Source organism: Crocuta crocuta, unplaced genomic scaffold (assembly GCF_008692635.1).
Source record: "Crocuta crocuta isolate KB4526 unplaced genomic scaffold, BGI_CrCroc_1.0 scaffold42, whole genome shotgun sequence".
Classification (NCBI taxonomy): Eukaryota; Metazoa; Chordata; class Mammalia; order Carnivora; family Hyaenidae; genus Crocuta; species Crocuta crocuta.
In genome coordinates, this window is record NW_027528744.1 from 415 (window position 1) to 17,109 (window position 16,695).

The 16,695-nt window shown below is 36.7% G+C and overlaps 1 protein-coding gene across 1 annotated transcript in view; it reads left to right on the top strand.

Moving 5' to 3' along the window:
- Positions 1–4,034: 4,034 nt before the first annotated feature.
- Positions 4,035–16,695, top strand: part of MCTP1 (multiple C2 and transmembrane domain containing 1) — a 292,860-nt gene continuing 280,199 nt past the window's right edge. Inside the window, exon 1 of the mRNA XM_077755308.1 lies at positions 4,035–4,110. Within this exon, the coding sequence (XP_077611434.1) occupies positions 4,050–4,110 (61 nt within the window). The 5' untranslated portion in view covers positions 4,035–4,049. The remainder of the gene's footprint in view (positions 4,111–16,695) is intronic.

Sequence of the window (16,695 nt, forward strand, 5' to 3'; positions counted from 1 at the left end):
TCCTAATCCTCCTATACGTGCAAACATATGATATTTGTCCTTCTCTGCCTGACTTATTTCGCTCAGCATAACACCCTCAAGGTCCATCCATGTTGCTACACATGGCCAGATTTCATTGTTTCTCATTGCCATGTAGTATTCCATGGTATAGATAAACCACATCTTCTTGATCCATTCATCTGTTGATGGACACTTAGGCTCTTTCCATGTTTTAGCTATTGTGGAGAGTGCTGCTATGAACATTGGGGTACATGTGCTCCTATGCATCAGCATTTCTGTATCCCTTGGGTAAATTCCTAGCAGTGCTATTGCTGGGTCATAGGGGAGTTCTATTGTTAGTTTCCTGAGGAACCTCCACACTGTTTTCCAGAGGGGCTGTACCAGTTTACATTCCCACCAACAGTGTAGGAGGGTGCCCGTTTCTCCACATCCTCGCCAGCATCTAGAGTTCTCTGATTTGCTCATTTTAGCCACTCTGACTGGCGTGAGGGGGTATCTCAGTGGGGTTTTGATTTGTATTTCCCTGATGAGGAGGGATGCTGAGCACCGTTTCATGTGTCTGTTGGCCATCTGCATGTCCTCTTTGGAGAAGTGTCTGTTCATACCTTCTGCCCATTTCTTCACTGGGTTGTTTGTTTTTAGGGCGTGTAGTTTGGTGAGTTCCTGATAGATTCTGGATATTAACCCTTTATCTGCTATGTCATTTGCAACTATCTTTTCCCATTCCGTTGGTTGCCTATTAGTTTTGTGGGTTGTTTCCTTTGCTAGCACAGTCTGTCTTTAATTACAGCTCGTGAGTGGACAGGGTTTCATTATAAGAGCCAATTTTGATTAGTTGGTAATGGCAGCCTATATCACATATTAAAAAGGATTCTAAAGGTATACTTAACTCTATCATGACCGAAGGTGCCAAAACAGATAAGATGCCATCCATGGTCATAGAAAAAGAAAGGAAACAAACTGCCTCTGAGTAGCCAACTTTGTTATTTACCTCCATGCGTGTATCTACTCAGCCAAATCACATGTCCTTAAAGACATCTTTCTCTTATCAGCGCCTCTGTCAGAATTTGTGTTCAACTTTATTCTCAAACCCTCTATTCTCTCATTTTAAAAGTTTACAGTCTAAAGTGGCAAATATGACATTTGCGATAGAATGTGATAATGGACAAGAAAGATATAAAGGCTAATGAAATGGCCCTAGAAGACTAGGTAGGAAGACAAGACATGGAAAGCAAGAGGGGGAAGGCAGGGATCTATTCAAAGTAAGTGAAATCAGTATCTTGGAGAGAGATCTGTATTCCCATGTTCACTACAGTCTATTCACAATAGCTAAGATACAGAAACAACCTAAATGTTTGTCATTAGATGAATGGATAAAGAAAATGTGACACACACACACACACACACGCAGAGAGAGAGAGAGAGAGAGAGAGGGAGAGAAGTGAAGCCGGTAAATCTAAGTCCAGTGAAGCTATCTCTTAACTAGGTGTTAAATTCTAAAACACCAAAAGTGAGAAACCTAATATAATTAAAATTACTTTTGAAAATTTAATAATTTGCCCATATAGTATAATACACATTTCAAAATATTACACCAGGAACTCTATAAATTACTAACTCTAAACTTAAAGACACACTGGAAAGAACAACGGAAACTACAAAGTACACAGCCATCTGAGCATTCAGACTTTTCTGCCTTTAAAATACCTATCAAAATACTAGAGGAGGATGCAGGGTGGGTAGAAAATGTCTCCTTTCCCGTAGATTTTATTCTATTTCTGAGAAAGTGGTAAATCTATTTACATTTAATATTTATTAATGGGCTTGCTTATTTTGAAACAATGAATGTACAAGTGTCTAATGAAAGGCTTGGAACATACTGGGAGCTTAACAGATGTTTGCTGGATTTGAATTTAAATCTTGCTTGTTAATTAGACCGACATACAAACTGTTTTTCGAAAAGTTGTTTAGAAGACCTTGATTGGCTTCCTGTCTTTCAAAATTGGCATCTTCTCTGTGGCAGTGAACAACTTGTCTCTCTTGCCATTTACAACAGTTTCAAGATACCCTACCATAGTTCTGGAAATGTATATTAAAGGGAGAAAACATTTTTTGCCCTCCAAACTTGAAAATTAACGGCACCCTATGCTGACTAGGGTCTGGGAAATAGGCAGTCTTGTATACTTTCAATAGTAGTATGAGCTATTTAAACATTTTTTGGAAAAATTCACCCTACAAGTAAAATAAAAGCATAAGATCTTGTAGTGGCAAGTACTGAAACCAGCTCATAATCAATAGAGAAATCATGGTATTCCCACACCATGGAAAATAATATACCTAAAACACAAAACAAAACTAAATAGATCTGTATGTATGGATTAACAAAATATCCATGTTTTTTTAAGTTAAATTGTGAAATAATAGATAAAATATAATACTATCTTTGTTAAAAACAAACAAAACCTGAAAACTCAAAGAAAAATATGTGTGTTTGGGTAAGCCCTTCAAAAGTGTGGAAGGATTTACTCTAAATTGTTATAATTGATAACCCCAAAGAGGAGGGCAAGTGGCGGGGAGAGCAATACAGTCATTTCACCTTTGTTCCTCTGTTGTTTGAAGGCATGATCCAAAGTAGTGGCAATAAGAATTAAAAGAAAAAGACAACTGGGAGATGTAACCAGCGTGGAAATGGAGTGGATGGGATTTGGCAACTTTCTGAACTTGGTAGAGTGGGACATGAAGAAGTCAAGGAGAGTCTGTTGATTTCTAGCTTGAGCCTCTGGGAGAATAGTCCTGTCATACATAGGAATAGGGATGCCATGAAAAGAAGTGGAATCTTTTTTATTGTTACCAGAGGAGAGATGAGGAGTTTGGGTTATCTGTCAAAGATGTGCTGCTTCTCACTCTCCACAGTAGCTAAAACATGGAAAGGGCCTAAGTGTCCATCAACAGATGAATGGATCAAGAAGATGTGGTTTATCTATANCTTGAAACAAACAAAAAAAGCTGCTTTATAGTTGTATTTCTTATGAAATATAGAAGTTAAAGAGCCTGACTGGTATCTAAAATTGTACCTTATCCATGCGTATTATCCTCAAACAAAAGAATATTTATTTTTGTATTGGAAGAAAAATGATAGGAATTTAAAATCATTTCAAATATGTAAAAAAAAAAAAAGTAAGTTTTCCTGTTGTATTCAAAGTGGCATAAGGCATAAAATATGACCTATCCAATTTTCACTGTTTCTTTTGTGTGTTTCAATATAGCTCTTCCTCTTACAAGTGTTTATTTAACTTAATGCCTATAAATAAATAGTTTATTGTTACCAAAGTTATTCTCTATGGGTAGACTTGCAAAAATTTTTAGTTCTAGACATAGCTTGTGCACTTGCACTTCTATTCTATGGAAAGCAGCATTAGAAATTCAGCACCCCTGAGAATTTATTTCTTGTAAATAAAACTGTCAACATGCTGGGTGAATTTTTCTGTATAATTGTATCATATTTTATGTTGGGATTGAAATATAAGTGTGTAATCCATCAGTATGACTCTTTTGCACAGATAAATGAGTCAACACAGTTACCTGAATAAATCATTTTAATCTTCAGCCTACTTGTATGGAAATCAACTGTTCTTGCATACCTTTATTCTCCATTCATCATGGATTGTAGTTTTACTTCAGACACTATTCCTATATTAGTCTTCCTTAGTTGAATTATGTGGGGCTTTATATGGGGAATGTTTTTCCTATTATATTTGTTATCTCTAATTTGAGCTAAAACAGGAATTCCTGTGTCATGTTTTTATTTTGATGTAAAGAATTTCATGAATTTAAAAGCCTGCAGAGAACTGGGTGACTATGACATGTGAATGCATAAGATGATTTATTTTATTGACTAATTCTTACAGTTTGAGTGAAGCTTCATATGGTTCCCCATTGGAGGAAATAGGAAACAGGTATTAAATTTAATATTTTGTATATTTCTTGTTTTTCAGAAAATAAATACTGCTGGAACCAGTAATGCAGATGTCCCCCTGGCTGATCCCGGAATGTACCAATTGGACATTACCTTAAGAAGGGGTCAAAGTTTAGCTGCCCGAGATCGAGGAGGTAAGAACAATAGCGCCTGGAAACTTGTCTTAATTCTTTGACAGATTTTGTTTTCCTTATGGTTGGTTAAGTTAAAAAAAATCAACAATAATTTTATAATTTTTAGAAGATTGTGTCAACAATATGGCTCGAAGCTTTATCTGCCTCCTGTGACCGTGGAGCAAGTGGTTACGATACAAATCAAAATCTCCAAACTGACCCTGACCCACACAAAATGGTTCCTGCCAAACTGCTGACAAATTAGACCCTGCCTTATATGTTATCAGGTACACAATTGGTTAGTAGGTGGAGCACATATTTGGAGCCCTATCAGAAGTCACCTTTTGACAGGCCTGAAGTTCTTATTGCTGCACAGATTTACACAGGTGCATCTGCTGAAACTGCAGAATCCAGGACTAACATTTCACCAAAACTTTGGAGATTCCCACAGGTGATTTTCTGAGGCTTGGTTGGACCTGGGAATAATCTCATGATACGTCTTTGTAGGCCACAGTGAAAGAATGGACAAGGAAAAGTCTCTTTAGTTTCTGGATTCCAAATCTCAAGGCAGTCTCCTGGTGAACTAGCCTGGGTTACATGAGGGATTCCTTGAACTCAGATTAAAGGCAGCACCAGGGATGGTCCCTAACTAGACTTGGATCATCCTTTTCATATTTTGAAATACCAGCCATTCGAGATGTGGAGACCTGAGTGCCCTGAGGACTCACATTTCCAAAGGAAGCTGAATTTGAGTGTAACTCCTCCAACAAGGAAGTGGGGGAGGGGGAGCCCCTAAGCCTCCAACAGGTGTCAGACAGCCTGAAGAGTGTTCCCAGCTTCGCGCAATGTTGTTTTATCTTTCCACCCTATTTGACACCCACACTTAGCGTGTGGAAGAATCCAAATTAGGACAGTTGTTTATAATTTCTATCTCCTGTCTCTATAAGAATCAAGTAGAGAAAATAATTTAGTATAATAATGTTTTTTAAGACCGGAAGCTATATAACTAATTGATTTAATTTTTGAATAAAAACTAGTAAATATCAGAACTTTCTTAAGGAATGAAGGTATGATTGGAAATGTAGAATTTTAATACATTTAATTTTAAAAATGAATCATCTGGTTAAGTAGCTGAGGACAAATTTTTATTGAATTGAACTGTTTGTCTCAAAAACAGTTACAATTAGAAGAGAGAAAGAAAATAATGCTATTAACGTAGTATTATTTTATTGAATACATTTATGCAACTTTTTTTGGTTTTCAGAGTATTCTTAATTATATTAAATTGCATCATTTGATTTAAAATAGAATTGAATCAGCTATCAGGAGATCAAAGTTTTCATTCTAGTATTAAATACATATTTACATAATTATTTATGTATAGTATTGTTTGTAATTATAAAATGTCCATAAATAGGGGAGGTAGTTAAATAAACTGTGGTACACCCATATGATGAAATACGATGCAGCTATAAAATAAAGAATAAGGAAATTCTCTAGGAATTGTTATGAAAATAATTGCAGGATATATTATTAAGTGACAAAGCAAGGTACGAAAGACTACTGATAGTATGGAATGTAAGAAAGAAGGGAGCATAAAAAATTATCCATTATCCATTCATTTCTTCATAAGGAAACATCAGAAGTAAAACCCAGAAGCTAACAAGATTGGTAATATACATAATATGGATAAGAACAGGTGTCAAGAATGAGGGATGGGAATGGTATAAAAAGGGTGAAGAGGAAGTGACTTTTCTCTGAGTAAACTCTTGTTATTATGGCAGTATTTCAGACCCAGCTAACTAGATAATTAAGTAAGTATCTATTAGGATGTGGGAGGAACCCAAAATTAATTGTAACTATAATCATACCTTAGGGGGATGAGGAATAAAACAACTACTCTAAACGATCATGTAAAACAGTATTTGGATTGTACACCATAAAACTCAAGACAAAAAGCACTATCCATGTTGTACTCTAGAGCATGACTGCCAGTTTGGAAACTACCTCAGGTGTATACTAGGACTGAACAAGTGAGTAAATATATTATAAATAATAAGAGCCAGGTTTTCCCCTGTTAGAGAAGGATGTTATAAAAATAGAACAGGAGAAAGCTGGAATGAACCTGCCCGTGTTAGAAAGTATGAGCTACTTGGTTTTACTATGTATAACAGGTAAAAATGAAAATGAATAGAATGCTGTGTTTGTGTGTGAGTGTGTGTGTGTGTGTGTGTGTGTGTGTGTGTTTCCTACATTTATCTGCTGAGAGGGCCTAGAAGCAATTGCAAATGTGTAATGGCAAACAAGAAATCGACACACACTGAGCCCAGATTTTGGGCTTAGTTAGGGAAACTAAATACAGTTTCCCTAATAAAAGTAAGCAGGGCTCCTGCAGAAATGGTTGATTGCAGATCTGGGGCAAGGGAAGTACAAGATGAACCTGGACTATTTTGCAGGCCCAGGCAGCAAGGAAGTAATAAAAAATTCATGGCATGATGTCAAAACAATTTAGAAGCCAACTCAAAAGAGCAGCTCATGGTAATCAAAACTTGGACACTTTCAGCAACAAAATGAATGATGGTAATAATGAATTCTAACCTATCAAATAATATAAATATCTGTGAGCTCATGCTAGTAAGTAAATAACTGAATAAGTAAGTGGGGGAGCAGGTACAACTTTTCCTTATTGCAGAATTCCAATGAACAACTATAGAAGGGAAAATAAAAATAGAAAATCATCTTTTAACAAACACCACAGTAACATGTTGAAGGCAAAAATCATCAAAAGATGCTAAAATTATATGTGCAAATCTATATGAGAAATAAGATAGTTGCATCATTTCAAGGTATTTCCCAACAATATCCATTTGAATTTTAAAGGAGGAATAGAAACTTTACAATGGAGACACTTGGAAGACACCTCCTAACTAACCCAAGGGGATTGAGACTGACATGGACTCCCTGGTGTGATGCCGTGACAAAGGCACATCCTTTCTGTAACATTCTTGTCGACAATGCATAAATTCAATGTGATCGTGAGAAAACATCAGGCAAACTCTGGCAATATTTGATGCGAGTTATCTGAACAGAGTAGTGTTCAGTAGTAGTGAGGACAGATCCTGTCCTCAGGATCGCCACAGTCTTGCCCTAGCATTCCATGTCTCCACGCATTTCAGTCTGGAAGGCACTGGACACACACACTGTCTTTCTTGTAGTTGCAAGTTATTCTGTACGGCTGTCTCTGCCAAAAATAGGAATTTTAAAGAGAGAACGAGAGGACCATATTCTTAAGAAAAACAGGAAAGAAAATACTTTGTGGAAGTGAAGAATATCCCAAAGTGTTTAAAATGCAAACTCCAGTCAGGCTCCACTGGTTTACTCACTTGGCCTGGCATTTATGAGGTTTTTATCAGGTAGATGTGAGAAGAGATATTTAAACAAAGGAAACAACCTAAGTATCGGATTGACTAAAATTGATCTTAGACACACCTGTGGATGACAGATGTGTTAAGTATGTGATTGGATAGGTCCTATTGGGTCAGTTTAAACTTGTGAATTGTATACATACAAGACAATTAGATGGAGATGGATAGTTTGAAGGAGAACACAGCTCTTAAACTCTTGCAGGCATGTGGGAATGTAGTTTGGAGGGTCTGATCTGGGATTATGGATGTGGAAATGGAGAAGGAAAGGAAAATGTGAGAGGCCCTCCAGAGGAATATCTGCTAGCATCTGAGGTCACATGGATGAGGGAGTTCCAAAAAGCCATTGAGATTTAAGGATGATGGTACCTGGGAGCCATGTGGATTTTGGAAAAAGGTAAATGTCAGCAAAAGTATTTGTGTAACTGTTATAACTAGCAGAAATTATACTTTTATCATTTATTGCATTGACGCTCTCACCTAGTGCCCATCAAAACCAAAATGCCTGGGCTCCCTCTGTTACATATCACCTTTGCACAGAATAGTGGAATGGGAAAATTCACTTCACCATCACCAACACCACTAGGATGTTGTTTGAACTTTTCATCTCCAGAATCTTCCTTCATACATAATTGGCACTGAGTTGGGCTCTGCAGTCAGAACTGGCCATCATTCTTCCTACAATGTGTCTGCCTCTTGCTAAGTTTTATTGTCTCTGTTTTAAGCAGCCTAATGAACTAGAAACATATGATCTTGAAGAGTTTGACAGACAGAATTTCAAAGCCAAGCTCAACATTCTATTACCTCTGTGATTTTGAGTGATATGTACAATCTCTCTGCTGCAGTTGTAGGGGTCCAGAGTTAGCAAATAAAAATACAAGATCCCTCATTAAGTTTGAATTTCATATAAACAAAACATTTTCTTTTAGTAGAAATGCATCTCATCGAATCCACAATATAATGAAAACAGATAATAATATTGTACTATATGTAATGTGGTAAGTATTGCTACAATGGCAACATAAGATAATTTATAAATGTATCAGAGTAACAGGCTGGACACCTCAAACTTACACAATATTACGTGTCAGTTTATGTAATAAAAAATAAATAATAAAAATATTTTAAATAAATTCATCTCATACTATTTAGGACATACTTTACTAAAATGTTTTGCATTGTTTATCTGAAATTTCAGTTTTAACTGAGCTCCTTATTTTAACTGGCAGCCCTATGACAATCGTCATGTCTAGTTTTTATTAGGCCCAGGCTATTTATATTTTAATTGGACTGGGTTTTTCGGGGCCATATTATAATGTACCACTTTTGAATGTAATGTCTTGACACGATTATTTGTATTGTTAGAAAAGTAAGACAGAGTAATCTCTAAGGTCTGGTGCTAGCAATTCTCTACAATGTTGTTTCTTATAATTTGTACTATGGAAGAGGTAATAATTTTCTAGGGATGATTTTACAAATTCGTACAAACTTGGTGGCTTAAAACAACAGAGATTTATTACGTCACAGCTCTGGAGTCCAGGAGTCAGTCAAGGGCAACACTTCCTCCAAAGGCTCTTGGAAAGACTTCTTCCCTGCTTCCTCTAGTTTCTGTTGAGTCCAGGGATCCCTTCCCCTGTGGCAGCATCACTGATCTCTGCTTCCATCCTCACATGGCACTCTCCTCTGTGTCTCCATGTCTCAAATCTCTCCCTGCTTTCTCTCTCATAAGGATGGTCATTGGATTTAGGGTCCCCCCTAAATCCACGATCATCTCATCTGAAGATTAATACCTGCAGTACATCTATGAAGACCCTATTTCCAAATAAGTTCACCTTTACAGGTATGGAGGTTAGGACTTAGACATGTCTTTAGGAGAATCCAAGTCAACTCACTGTCGAGGACAACTGTTTCTCTTCAAACACTATGAACAAATTTAAATAATAAAAAAATTGGGGCAGTGCACCTGGGTGGCTCCAGTAGTTAATTGTCAGACTTCAGCTCAGGTCATGATCTCACAGTTCATGGGCTCAAGCTCCACATTGGGCTCTGTGCTAAACAGCGTGGAACCTGCCTAGGATTCTCTCTCTCCCTCGTTGGCCCTCACCACTCATGCTTTCTGTCTCTCTCTCTCTCTCAAAAATCAATAAATTTAAAAAATAAATAAAAATTAAAAAAAAATTTTTGTTTTAAAAAGTGAGCCATGTTTTACCATCACCCAAAGAAGGTCTTAGTTTACTAAAGTAAACTAGGGGCACCTGGATGGCTCAATTGGTTAAGCGTCCGAATTTGGCTCAGGTCATGATCTCATGGTTCGTGGGTTCGAGCCCCGTGTCAGGCTCTGTGCTGACAGCTAGCTCAGAGCCTGGAGCCTGTTTCAGATTCTGTATCTCCTTCTCTCTCTGACCCTCCCCTGCTCACGCTGTGTCCCTCTCTCTCAGAAATAAATAACACATTTTAGAGTCTTGAATGCTGAGAACAAACTGAGGACTGATGGGTGTGGGAGGGGAGGGGGAAGATGGGCATGGAGGAGGGCATTTGTGGGGATGAGCCCTGGGTGTTATATGGAAACCAACTTGACAATAAACTATTTGTACATACATAAATAAATAAATAAAATAAAAAATAAAAGTGAAAAAAAGAAATAAATAAAACATTTTTTAAAAAGATCTAAAATAAACTGTGTCATATAACAAATTTAATGAGGCATTAGATTACCTGCAAAAAAAAAAAAAGTGATTCATGTAAACTTGTTTATTGCCATTGTATTCATGACAATGTTAGAAATTCCTCCCTGAGTAGAGTTCAAGAATTCCAGTCACTTCAATCTGTGTGAGTCTGATGTGTCACTGACGAAGGAAAGTTTCCAAGTGTTGTGAGAACAGGGTTCTCAGGTTGGAGTAAAGATTACAGAAATCTGGGGGATGGGAAAGGATTTAGGAGGTTCCCCCTGAAAGCTTCACTTTTCTCACTAGTGAAATCTCACTAACTGAGAACTGATATCAGTTATAAGATAGTCAGATCTGAGAAAATGAAGGGAAAAGCAATTTTTCCCCAAAATAATGGAATTTGATAAAAATGAAATATTTTTCATTTTTATAGTATATAGGTATAAATAAGCTTTTTTCACATTGGAGAGCCTGCCAGCAATTTTGCCATTAAATGGAATTTCTGAAAACTTTTAAAGAGAGTGATTCTCTGAGTGGGTAAGGCATGGTTGTATTTCTGGTGTGAATTATGCATCAGGCATGATGGTGGCTTTTTATATATTTTTCCTGTCATCTTCACAGGATTGGCTGTAAGGGCCACTGCCATCCCAACATCTACACTCTCCTTCTGGTGTTCAGGACCCTCTCTGGTTCTGACCCTGAGGAATGTCCTCTCTGGTAGATGGCTGTATATCTTGGTTTGCCTGAGGGTAGCTCTTTTTTTTTTTTTAACTGGCATAAATAGTGCCTCATTTAACTCTCAAAAGTGTCCCAGTGTCACAGACATACTGTATATACTGATGGTTCCTAGAAAAAGTTCTATTCCCATTAAAGCTGATCAGAAAATTAAGTTGTGTGTATGTTCCTTTTTACCCAGAAGGAGAATACAACTTGTATCATCAGAGGAAGGTTTATCTCTGAGCAGGTTGGAGATACTTTTCTTGGCAGCTTTCTTTAGATTTACAGTGGCTGATGAGCTATTTTGATCAAGAAAAGGTCTGTCCTGTTGCATTTTTGTGCTAAGATTGTGAATTCAATGTGTTGTTAGTCAATTGTTTTTTCGCATTTCTTACAAATGATAGAATGAGGTATTGCCTGTTTTACCCAATACAGACAATCATATACATACATGTTAAATGTCATTCCTTTGACTGGTTTCCTATCATTGGGAACTTTTTTTTAAATCACAGGGATTCAGTTTTAATGATGGCTATTTCACATAGTCTATGATCTTTTTTTACTAAGTTTTTATGTTTATTTATTTTGAGAGAGAGATGGAGAATGAGCAGAGGAGGGACAGGGAGAGACACAGAATCCAAAGCAGGCTCCAGGCTCTAAGCTGTCAGCACAGAGCCCAACACGGGGCTTGAACCCATGAACCATGAGATCATGACTTGAGCCGAAGTCAGACACTCAACTGACTGAACCACCCATAAGCCCCTCACATAACTTATGATCTTAAATTAAACCTCATATATATAAAATATATATGTACATATACATACACATATATACATACATAAACATAAAATATATATACACATATATACATACATATATATATAAACTTCTGCAGAATACATACATTCTGTTCTGTTTTTCCTATCTTATTCTCATAGATGCAAAAAGCATCACTCATTGACATACAAAGATTCACAGGTGCATGTTATTATAACTAAAGCCATATAACTACTAAACACTGAGAATGAACTTCTACCTGGGATCTTGTAAATGACTCCAGAACTGCACCATTGTTCTGGAAAGCTTTTTGTACTGGTCTTAACACTTCACTTACTCTGAGCCAGGTCAAAATGTTCAGTGGCTCTTCTCCAAGCTGTCTATAGCACTACACACACCAGGGCACTCCTTTCTTCAAAATTTCCAAGAAGTGACATTTTTTACCAAATAAAAATCTGAAACTCTTTAAGCCACACAGCAACTACTATACCAATCTCCTGAAGGGACTCTGAAGATGATGTTTCCATGTATGAAATGTAGTCACATCATACCTAACTAAATAATACTTTCAAATGTGCTATTTATTATATTGTTATGGTTATAGATTTACTTTGCTTAATTACATGTATTTATATATTTATTTATTTTAAGTTTATTTATTTTGAGAGAGAGAGTGCACAAGCAGGGGGGTCAGAGAGAGAGGGAGAGAGAGAACCCCAGGCAGGCTCCATGCTTTCAGGGCAGAGCCTTTCATGGGGCTCAGATTCACGAACCATTGAATTCTTTGCCTGAGCCAAAATCAAGAGTCAAATGCTTAACCGACTGAGCCACCCAAGTGTCCCTGCTTAATTATACAATAAAACCTTGTTTCATGAGCATAATTCATTCTGGAAACATGCTTGTAATCTAAACAAAGCAAATTTCCCCATAAGAAATAATGGAAACTCAGATGATTTGTTCCATGACCCAAAAATATTCATATAAAAAGGACTATAATACTGTAATATAATACAAAATATTAAAGAAAATACAAAATATAAAGAAAAATAAATTAACCTCACACCTTCGTGCCTGGTGTGAGGGCAACCAGAGAGAGGAGGGTTATTGTATAGGATGACTTTCACTATCACTAACAGAATCACTGCTATGTATTGGCTCAAGGAAATCTTTTTCTTTTCATGCATCGTGAACAAGGAACCTATCCAGGGACGTAGAATGAAGCGAAGCATTCCTAAGGTTACTCTTGTATAGAAAAGCAAAAGATTGTCCATAGATGCTTTGAAAGGACAAAAAATACACTAGTACCAGTTGTGGGCACCTTCCAATGATCTGGAAAATGACTGATTTCTGGCACATACCGTGGCGTGAGACCACGCATCTGAGATCATCATCTACAAATCCTCAGTGAGAGAGAGAGAACCATTGGCTCAGTTGTGATCATGTGACATTCGGTTTCATGTGCTTCTCATATGCAAGACATTGCTGATTTAACAAANGGACTATAATACTGTAATATAATACAAAATATTAAAGAAAATACAAAATATAAAGAAAAATAAATTAACCTCACACCTTCGTGCCTGGTGTGAGGGCAACCAGAGAGAGGAGGGTTATTGTATAGGATGACTTTCACTATCACTAACAGAATCACTGCTATGTATTGGCTCAAGGAAATCTTTTTCTTTTCATGCATCGTGAACAAGGAACCTATCCAGGGACGTAGAATGAAGCGAAGCATTCCTAAGGTTACTCTTGTATAGAAAAGCAAAAGATTGTCCATAGATGCTTTGAAAGGACAAAAAATACACTAGTACCAGTTGTGGGCACCTTCCAATGATCTGGAAAATGACTGATTTCTGGCACATACCGTGGCGTGAGACCACGCATCTGAGATCATCATCTACAAATCCTCAGTGAGAGAGAGAGAACCATTGGCTCAGTTGTGATCATGTGACATTCGGTTTCATGTGCTTCTCATATGCAAGACATTGCTGATTTAACAAATGAAAATTTATTAGAAATGTTTGCTCATCTTGTAGAACACTTGCAGAACAAGTTACTCACAATCCAAGGTTTTAGTGTACTTAGAGAAGAAGGATCAACTTTTATTTGCAAATAACTGCAGGGCCATGAAAAGTAAAAGGACCCAGGAAAGGCACTGTGTATAAAATCTGACATTGTTCTCAGTGGTTTATCGATAAGACCAGTTAATATGCATTGTATTTCCTTCAGGATCTGCATAGAATTTGCCAATGGTTGTTTTTTTTGAAATGTGATTTGTTTCAGTTGATTTGATTTAGAATAAGTATAATTTAATTCAACATCTGTTAACAAAGGATGTTTTCAAGCTTAACTCATTTAAAAAGTGCATCTCTGAGCTCTATTTATTAGACATTGTCCTTAATTCACTGGAGGTTAATTAGCTTATATTTATAGTTTACCATATTTAAACTTCTTAAAGAATATGTTCCTTGTTGGTATAAACATAAAGGAAATTTTATGTGTTCCTGAATTTTGATGTATTAGGCCCATGGAAAGAACTATTCTCAGGGAATTACTTACACATTCCCTGAAATTGGGTCATGTGAAGCATACAAAATTATCCTTTCTGTATATTTTGAAATGTCAATTGGCACAGTATCCCGATTAAGAATGAGTCTATATTTTTGGTAGTAGACCATTGATTATTTTAAGAGAGGGCATTCATTCTAATTAGTACTAATTTAATCTTCTAAATTTGGGCTTGAGAGGAGCAGACTAAAGGAGGCTTATCATGTGCTTATTATAAAATAAACCATTAAAAAGAATATCAGTATTTAAAGCAGTGTTGGTTCACTTTCACAGGGTCTTATTTCTTCTGCTGATCTTGGGTTAGCAGTTTACTTTCATAAAATCATTTGTCTTTGGAGCAAATTAGTTCTGGAATCCTATCTTTCGAGTCTCCTGGAACAGTTGATCAGGTATTTACTTATGTGCCAGTCTCAGCTTACATTTAGAAACCTGCACCTGTGGACTTACTCTTAACAGCCTCAGTAGTCTTTTCCACCAATATCTGAGTCTTTGTAATTTTTCCAGAAGACATGATATCTAGTCTTTAGCTTACAGTAAGGACCTTCAGGTAAACATGAGGGGAGAAGAGGCCACCTGTTGAGAATATACTGAATGCTTCTGATAATTTTATTATAGAAACCAATCCTATCAGTATGGAAGACAGTGGAGTCCCCTACTGGAAATTATTACATAAGCAACTGGAAATAATTGTAATTTACGTGATAATTACCCTGAGGGGGAAAATGTATTATAGGCAATGAAGACATTGGTAAATCTCCAATGCCTTACAATCAGTACATTAATGTGTGTACCCAGATCATCTCCAATTGATAAAAGTATTTTAAAACTACAAATAAAATCTTCCCAGAAGTAAATTTATTGACAGCCACTGTGTTATGTGCACAACTAGGAGCTTGCCTCCCTTACTCCAGTAGGGCATGTAATAGCAGATCAAAGAATAATACTTTATCTATACAAAATTGATCTTGGGGAAGTTGAGTGTTCCTTTTTGCTTTGAAAACATTGCCGCATCTCAAAAAACAATACCCCATGCCCAATGTGACCCTGAGGTTGAACTGAAGATCAGCCTTACAATATGATCCAAGGCCATACCTGATAGCTCTTCAGGAAAATACAGGGCAGGAACCACAACTCAACAAAAGGATAGCATCAGCTATCTCTTAAAGTCCATGCAGCAAGCCCCACAGTCAGGTGAGAGTTGTCTTCTTTGGCTCCCCAGGTAATACAGGGCTGATGGAAAAAGACAAAATCACCCTGAACAGGTGGAAGGACCACTCTGGTATAAAGGCCTCCTTCCTCACAGGAGCCAATATCTCTCATAACTACATCATAGACATAACTTTTATGGACCTGCCCAGTTACAAGAATCGTTACACTCAAGGAAGCCAAAAGACATGGCTTCATAGCATGTGTTTCTGCTTCTCCCAGACCAGATGAAATTTACCAACTAGGCGATCACTTGTACCATTTGCTGCTTAGCAACATAGTTGACATACAATCTATTCAGTTTACCAGGGAAATAGTAACTGAAAGTCATATTCCAGAGAAGAAGGAAAGAGTTTTCCCACAATGGGACACACAATGAGAAAATTAAGAAAATGCAGGATATTCTAGTTGTGCCTAATTGTATTGGGCAGTTAGTCCCTCCTTGCTCTTAAGTGCCACAGAAAGGAATTCAGGGTGAGGTGATTTCAAGCCTTTGGTGCTACCTAAGAGCTGTTGAAGAAGCATCAAAATTGGTTTGGCTATAAAAACAACCTGTCAGTTTTATTAGTCTAAATTTAGGGCTGACCTTGGAGGACAGTAAAATCAAAGGAATTTTCGGAAAGGTGCACAAGTATGCAGAAAGATTGAGAAGTAGGTACGGCCTTCCTGTGTTATTAACCGCAATAACAGCACTTTACAGCAACCATAACAAAAGTAAAACAACATATGGTTTAACTGTTTTAGTTTATCTAGACATGATAATCCCTTACTATTCTTTCTGTTTGCCTCTTCTTTTTTAAATAATTGACTGTGGTCATAAACTACTCAAAAGCAGTCAAAAAGCAGATAATTTTTGATAGTATGTGTTCAGTCTGGCTGAGGCAAAACTTTCCATCTCTGCAGAAAGCAAATTATTTTTTTACCACCTTATGTTCAGAACACACTTTATACTCAGTGATCATTTTTTCTTTCTGAATTACCAGTCCTCTATTACACAAAGTTCTTTTAAAAATAGTCATATTTAAAAATTTTCTTTCAACTCAAGTTTATTGAGATATAATTTACATAGAGAAGTACTTACAGTTTGATGAGTTTGACAGGAAAATACAGTCGTAACTAGCACCAAAATAAAAATATAGAAAATTTCTATCACTTCAGAAAGTTGCCTTCATCTTTTGTGGTTAATTTTCTTCCTATACTTCTGGCGACAACTGGTCTGGTATCTATAAAAAAATTTTTTTAAT